Genomic DNA, 8,016 nt, shown 5'->3' with positions numbered 1-8,016 from the left:
TTTTTAGGCTCATTATATGGTGGAAATCTTTTGAGGTTTACAAATACGTCATTATATTTTGCAGTCTTATCATTCAAAGTTCATAAATTTATTTTTTTAGGTAATGCATATATGATTGAGTGCTTCTCGATTTTTTTTTTTTTTTAAGTATGTAAATGAGTGCTAAGTGTCATTTTTTTGTTAAAAATTGAACAAAAGAGAAAATTTATAAAAGTTATGATGTTTAGGGAGAATGAATGTTATAAATTAAAATTCTAAAAGCATTTTGTGATAAGACTATAATTCGAAAAGAACCATGTAATTTATTATAACTTTTTCTTGTATTTATATTCTCTATAAAATTAACTCCGATGAAGATTTTTACGATAAGATATAAAAAAATACTCTACCATAAAGTATAATTCTTAATAGATATGTACATAATTTAACGATAATTTTATATCTGACTCCATCATAAAATAAAGATTTTAATTCCCTCAGCTCTAAGTTAATTCTAAATCGTCAAAGGTATTATTGCATTATAAAATGGTCGTAACGTAACCTGGGATAAAAATCTGAAATCCTAATTTACCAATAGAATTTTTTTCCTCGTATGGATAAGAATATTCCATGAAAACTTTATTCCAATTTCCAATCATAAAAAAACAAAAAAACAAAAAAGTAGAAAGGTCGTCGGTGGGAGGGACCTGATGGATGATCCACCTCATAAACAAAATATCAATTACCGGAATGACCGGCTATACCCCGTAAACCCCGTTAACATCGCCGCCTATAAAGCAAGACAAGAAATAACCCTAAAAACCCCGATATTTTCCTACGTCTCTCGCTTTCTCCTTCACCACAACAACATCCTTCTGTTTCTCTTTCTAGAATCCTCCATCTTCTCCGACCTCTCCAAATTTCCAAATCTCTCTCTTTCTCTCTCCATTTTCATCTTTATCAGTGCATGGCAGTGAATCTCTTAGCTCGCGAGGTGTCCGATCTATGCCTTGGAAAGCCTGCGCTTAGGGCGCTTCTTGTCACCGCCACCGTCGGCGAAGCCTTGTCGGCGCTGAAGAGGCTCGGTCAGACCTATCTGAGCGTCTGGAGCTGCGACCACTCTTCCAAAATCGGTACCGGAGGTTCCGCCGGCAATTGCCGCTGCGTTGGGAAAGTTTGTGTCGCCGATGCGATCTGCTTCCTCTGCAAGGAAGAAAACCTCAAGTCACCGGCGACGGCGCTCCAGGCTTCGGTCTTGGTTCTGATTCCGAAGGTTCCTGGACTCGTCAGGCATTTGGAACCAAACGCCAGGTTGGTTTGTAATTATCTTATTTTAATTAAATAACTAGCGATTGAATTAATAGTTTGGTTTGATTTGGTCAAAATATTTGTTCTTTGGTTTTTTGTTTGTTATTGTTATTAAAGGGGATTTAAATAGATAATGACGATTCTTTTTTCTTTGATTGCTATTCTTTCAGGGCATTTCTTGATTAGAAATTTGAGCTGATTCAATCATATGCATCTTTTTGTGTTTTGGGATTTGTAATTCCTCTGGAACCACAAAAATAAAAGAGAGTATTTTTTTGTTTACCATTTACAAATTACAATTCATGCCTGCTTCCCTTAAAAAAAGAAAGAAAAAAAAATCCCTGCGCTATTTAAGACTAATCAAAGTTTGATTCTTTTTTTTTTTTTCCCATTTGAATGTGCAGATAATATCAAGTTGTACCTTAGACTAACACGAAATAAAACAACAACAAAAAATAATACAAAAAGAGCAAGAAATGTTGATCAAGTTGTAAAGAACAAGACATAATATTATTATTATCTACTAATTTTGTAAACTGGGGTGGTAACTGATTTTGTGGATTGTTATGATTTTTTAGTTTATTGGAGGCCGTAGATCTTATTCTGGAAGGAGCACAGAACCTAGTCATTCCAATCCAAACCCGAAGTAGCTCAAGCAATTCAAGGAAAAACCTGCTTCAAAAACCCTCCTTCAATTCCGCGCGCCACGATAACCGTGAGTACTGCTGGATCACCCAGGAAGACATCATCCGTTACCTCCTCAACTGCATTGGCCTGTTTAGTCCCATTCCGGCCAGCCCCATCAACGCCCTCAACCTCATCGACAGCAAACACATCCTTGCCGTCAACTACGACGACCCTGCTGCCTCCACATTGCCCCTAATCTCCCAGGCCCTTGTCTGCCAAACCTCGGTCGCGGTGGTTGACACAGACAGCAAGCTGATCGGGGAGATCTCGCCCTTCACGCTCAACTCCTGCGACGAGACGGTTGCAGCCGCAATAGCCACGCTCTCGGCTGGCGATCTGATGGCCTACATTGACTGTGGCGGTCCGCCAGAGGATCTGGTACAGCTTGTGAAGGACAGGTTGGAGGAGAGGAATTGTGGGGCTTTATTGGATTTGATGGAGGAAGACTACTCGACGATCTCGTCGTCGTCTTCGTTATGTTCCTCCTCGTCGGACGAGGAGAGCGGGAGGTTCGGAGGGAATTCAGCGAGGATGGTGAGGAGGTCGGAGGCCATTGTCTGCCATCCTTGGAGCTCGTTGGTGGCTGTGATGGTTCAGGCTCTAGCTCACCGTTTGAGCTATATGTGGGTTGTGGAAGCGGATGGGACTTTGATGGGCATTGTAACATTTGCTGGAATGTTGAAAGTTTTCCGGGAACGTTTGAATTTAATGGGATAGCACTGAAGAACCCATAAACTAAAAGAAAATTGAACTTTAAAAGGGTAAAACCAGCTAATATATATTCTTTTTAAGTTAGTCTTTGAACTTATATAAGATACAAAAAGATGAATATAATGCTGGCAGCCTTCTTTTACGAGCTCAAATATTGGATTTTCTGCTGCTTTATTGGTACCGCCCTTTTAGTCCTGTCCTATACTATGTGGACGTAAATGAGAAAAAAAAAATCCTCGAATCAAACGACGTTTTGATTTGATACAAGGGTTTCTTATGTTATGCTAAGACTTAATTTTTCATCTTTAATGCTTGGTTACAGATTTGCTTAAAAAATAAAAATCATGCGGAAACACAACGGGAAAAAGAAAGCCTAAACTCGATGTCACGATTAATCGTAACAAAGAAAAATCTCATACTATGTAATTATGATACCATGTAATCATGTAACAATGTAACGGAAACTAGAATTAAAAATGAAACTTACATGGATTAAATAATGATATGATGAGAACATTGGAAAATGAGTAATGTTATGAATATCAATTGATATGGCACGTGAATTGTTATTTATTTATTGATACATGCAATATTTTATTATTAGTTAGCGTAATAATATTTTAAACAACTATTAATGTAAAAATAATAATTGATATGCGAGGTTGATACATAGGGATAGGAGTTGAAATTTGAGTAACCTAGCATTATTCTTGCAAATTTTATGAGTGACTACACGAGTCAGGTCAGATCTTTAGAATAGTGAGGCATGGATTTAATGGAGGTTGGACAAAGCAACATCATATTCAAGTTTCCAAATAGTATTATTAACCAAAAAGGAAAAACTTCAGTTAATCTGCCTTTTTTTACTACTCAGCGGGCCAATCAGCCACGCCATTATTTGGTCTCACAAGTCACAGTAGTTTCAGACACATTTCGGAGATCTTTCCTATTATCTCCCGGTATCACACTCAAATTGCAAGCATCCCAATGCTTTGTTTGAATACGATACCAAGTTGTCTCCCGTGAACCTATCCAAACTGCAAAAAGAACACTTATTTGGGGAACTGGAGAATGGAGGAAGGAGATGCATCTTTATTATATTCGCTCCGCTTGACACTAATCTTATTTTCTTACAAATGGATCAAACGAGCACAAAATTTTTTTGTGGAAGGAAAGAAAAGAGAGACGGAGGATAAAACGCGGGGATATGTAGGGACAATTTTTGAGTCTTCTTCCAATGGCTAGAAGTATCTACTGCTAAGCTCAGATATGCACGTGGACAAGGCTTCTCTAACTTGGACATTGTCCGAGTCCATGTCCAATGCGTCTTCATACAGCCTCTTTGCCTGTTGCAGCAACTTCACCTTTTCTTTACTATTACTTGGCCGCAATCGAGACCTCTGCTGTAGTACCGTGCCCCATCTGAATAAGGCTGTCATTCATATATCGGGTTGGAATCAAACTAAATCTGATGCTCAGAAACTTGTTATTGACAATGAAGAACGGCAATAATGGACAAACTTAGACATACCATCGGGTGCGTAAACATTGCCTTTCGACATCATAGCGTTGAACTTATCAATTGCAGCCATGAAAACTTTGTCCGCATCAAAAGCAGCTTCCTGGTTTATAAAATTTAAAAAAAGAAAAAAAAGAAAAAAAAAGGGAAGACATGACTTAGAAAGCCTTAAATGCCAAACCATCATAATAAACAGGCGTTGGCTGAATATTATGGAAATTTTACGGAGCAAGCTGATCTGCGTGAATTCCTTTTTGGAAAGCAATTATATAGAAGTCATCACAATGAATATGGTGATAAAGTTGAGAAGAATACTTACCGGGCCAATATCCGCAATCAATTGTGCACGGAAACTGAGAGCAAGGCCCCAATTATACAGGGCCCTAACATCATTCCCGTCAATGGACAAAGCCATCCTATATTTTCTCCCTGCTTCCACCAGGAGTTCTTCACACTCTTCACAGACATTAATGAGGGCAGATGTAATGTCGTCTTTACTCCCCATTTGGTTGCGTAATCTATCCCATTTTCCAACAGATGGACTACTTCTGTAAAGTAGTGTTCTCAACTCACGACTAATTCTTAGTTTTAGCTCTCCATGAAGAAGGCAAGTATTACCCAATTGCCCAACAGCCAACAAGCTCGCCGGCTTCATAGCTATGGCGTTTGATAGAAGCTTGGCAGACTTGTATAATATGATCTCTGCACGATCCTTTTCGTGTCCATCTCTCATGAACTCCTTTGCTTGTTGAAGCAGGTCGTTAGCTTCTGTAAGATACCGGTCAAACACCACATCGTCTGAAACCATTGAAGATGAAGTGGAAGGTATCTCACTCTCATGTCCAGACAGCTGACCGGCCACATAGGAATCATCTTTGCCATTCACACTATCTTCTACCAATGGAGATCCGTTGGCACTATACTCGCTTTCCTCTCTCATACGAGAAGAAGACCTGTAAATGTCATCAGATTTCTCAAGCTTCTGCTCTCGCAAAAAGGAAGCTTCAGTTTCCATGTGCTTCATCCTGATACTAAAATTTACAGACTCGAGAAGATTATCATTAGACTCCAAAGTATTAATTTGATCATCACGGCCCATCTTCAAAGAGATGCGGCGATTATTCACTAACTGCAATCTCTTATTCTCGTAACCATACTCTTTGCTATAGTTAAATCTGTTGCCATATCTACTGATCTCCTCCCAACTCATTTTCCCATTTCTCATTCTTCCATATCCATCCTCATCAAAAGGAAGCTCAGTTGTTGAATTTTGAGCGAGAACAGAATTTGCTCTATGTTTATTGGCATTAACCGGATTCAACACCATTTCTTTAACAGAAGGGAATAAATTATCACCACGAGTTTGATCATCCTCCATAGTCTCTCGCTTAACATTATTTTTCGCTTTCATTGGCTTTGGAGTAACTATATTCTCTTTAAACAAGCCCCCAATAGACTTGAAAAAGTCACTGCCAATTTCACCAAGCTCTCTCTCTCTTTTATTTGACTTCTGATTCTCAGCTAAAATAACATTAGAACTACTCAAATTTTCGGTAGAAACCTCAATGGAATTCTTCGCCTTTGAAGCAGATAAACTAATGGATCCCAATACCTTAGTATAATCTTCCAGATCATTCACAGTAATTTGTCTAGAATCAATAGCTTTCTGTACTCTAAACTTGAGATTTTTAACTTTAACATCAAAATCATCAACAACTTCCACCAAATTCCTAAACCTATCAACGTAAGCCCTAAAAGTTTCATCTTTTACCCGTCTCTTATTCCCACTATAGTTCAATTCATCTAAACCCCCACCACGAACAAGCCCAAACGAAAATCCAACAGCAAAAACCAACACAGAAGCTGGAAACACAACAATTGAAGAAACTTTAACCCTAGAAATGGCCAAAGCGCACATTAGACCCAAAATAAATGTGAAAATATGCTTCCTATCATCAACTCCTATAGAAACGAGAAAATTACGAAACCGATAAGCCTCAGCCTCACCAGAATGGTCCGAGTCGCCAACCGGTACCAAATTGTCCCAGCCTCCATAACTCGCCGACTCAGAAACGCAATTAGCTCTGACGAAGGAGAGTCTGAGAACTCCTGGTCTATAGGGCCATTTTCTGTGAGAAATCGCCAAAAGGTTCCGATTTTCCCGAGAAAGGGAAGGAAAATTGAAGAGAAAAAACGGACATGGTAAATGAGGTTTCCAACGATTGATAGTTAGGTTTTGGGATATTAAGGTTTTCATTTAAAGATTGTTTCGAGGAAGAAGAAGAGGGAGAAGAAGAATAAATTGTACGGACGAGTGTGATATAGTGATATTGCATTCGCAGGGAAAACTACAAGACAGAGCTAACCTCATTTTTTTTTTTTTTTTTTGGCAACGAGGCAAAAGTGAGATATTGTATTCGCAGAAAAAGGTTTGCCGAGGAGATTCACGTGATGATTTAAATTATAGTTTATGATTAATTATAGTATTTTTTTTTATAAAAAATACGTAAATTAAAAATAGTTTTAATTTTATAATTTTAATTTATGAACTAAACGTTAAAGGGATATTTATTTTCTATATTCGTTCTTAATTCTAAATTATGATTTATAATTTTTTATAATATTTTTCTCATAAAAATATACACATAAAATAAAAATTATTCTGAATTATAATTTTAAATACAAACGTCCTCAAGTGTGATCCAAAAAGGGGAAAAAATGTGAGATTGAAATGGAAGGGTAATTGCGCCAACGTCATAAATATTGGCGGTTATTTTCGTCATTGCGGCATTTTCATTTAACTGGTTTGACCTTTCAGAAAACGTACGTCGCGTAGTCGTTTGGGCTTCTTTCGTGGGCCGAATTCAGCCTACCATTGGGCCTTTGCTGCCTTCCCGTCTATTCATCATCTTCCTCATGGCCCAACTCTATTATGGTTTTGGGCCTGTAGGCCCTGAACTAATTAGGAGTCCAAGTATTGCGCTTTTCCCCGTGAAATCTTACAATACATCGACCATAATTTTTATTCTTTAATCTTGATTAATACATTTTTAATTAAATAATTATATTAAAAAATGGTGTTTATAGGGGTTGCAGGTTAATTATATGATGAAAACACTTACACCCTGTCACGCCTCTAAATCGGGGTTAGTGACGTGGAGGCTCGTTTAGATTTGAGAGAGAGTGATTAGCAAAATAATTTAATTTCTTTCAAATCCAAAACATCCAGGTATTTCCAAACGAGCCCCTGCATTCAAGAGAAATTTAATTTCAAGAACGGTGGTGGAATTTCCAACCAATCCAGTCTAAAATCATGTCCCTGGTATCATGTCAGGAATTCTCACAGGTGTTTAGCATACATGAACATAAACAAAAGTAAATATGACATCAACCACAATCTAGTAATATTTAAGTTTACAATTCATAATCTCTTATACATGCCTTAAAATAAAAGATAAGAGGAAATACAACTCTTCACTTTTCTGAAACAAGTCCACGTCACCGGTAGTAGCTACCTACTCCGCACTACTCCTCGCGTCGCCTGGAGGGGTTTAATACATTTAAAAACAGGAAAAGGTGAGCGAAAGGCCCAGTAGGATATAATTTTATAAAGCATTTAAAATAAATGTACTCACGGTCTGAAGATATACACCCGGAACCGATCATCCTTTTTTAAAAAAAAAAAGGAAATACTCACATAATAGAATATGTCTGTATAATGAAAGTGTGCAGCTCATCATACCACTAAATAAGAAGCGGTAAAAATGTCTGTCTAATGAAAAGTGCAGAGCTATAATTTCACTAAACAAGAA

General features: G+C 37.7%; 2 protein-coding genes across 2 annotated transcripts; one reads left to right on the top strand and one right to left on the bottom strand.

Annotated features, from left to right (window-relative positions):
* Positions 1-816: 816 nt before the first annotated feature.
* Positions 817-2,994, top strand: LOC21395330 (CBS domain-containing protein CBSX5). Its single transcript, XM_010102242.2, has 2 exons — positions 817-1,290; positions 1,866-2,994. The coding sequence occupies exons 1-2, from the start codon at positions 947-949 to the stop codon at positions 2,689-2,691; spliced, it is 1,170 nt and encodes a 389-aa protein (XP_010100544.1). The 5' UTR covers positions 817-946; the 3' UTR covers positions 2,692-2,994.
* Positions 2,995-3,534: 540 nt separating this feature from the next.
* On the bottom strand, positions 3,535-6,612 carry LOC21395329. The gene is made up of 3 exons (XM_010102241.2): positions 4,524-6,612; positions 4,217-4,307; positions 3,535-4,117 (listed from the first exon to the last, which is right to left on the bottom strand). The coding sequence occupies exons 1-3, from the start codon at positions 6,459-6,461 to the stop codon at positions 3,927-3,929; spliced, it is 2,220 nt and encodes a 739-aa protein (XP_010100543.1). The 5' UTR covers positions 6,462-6,612; the 3' UTR covers positions 3,535-3,926.
* Between the last annotated feature and the right edge of the window lie 1,404 nt (positions 6,613-8,016).

Source organism: Morus notabilis, unplaced genomic scaffold (genome assembly GCF_000414095.1).
Source record: "Morus notabilis unplaced genomic scaffold, ASM41409v2 Scaffold1428, whole genome shotgun sequence".
In the NCBI taxonomy this organism is placed as follows: Eukaryota; Viridiplantae; Streptophyta; class Magnoliopsida; order Rosales; family Moraceae; genus Morus; species Morus notabilis.
This window is presented reverse-complemented; position numbering and strand designations above follow the sequence as displayed.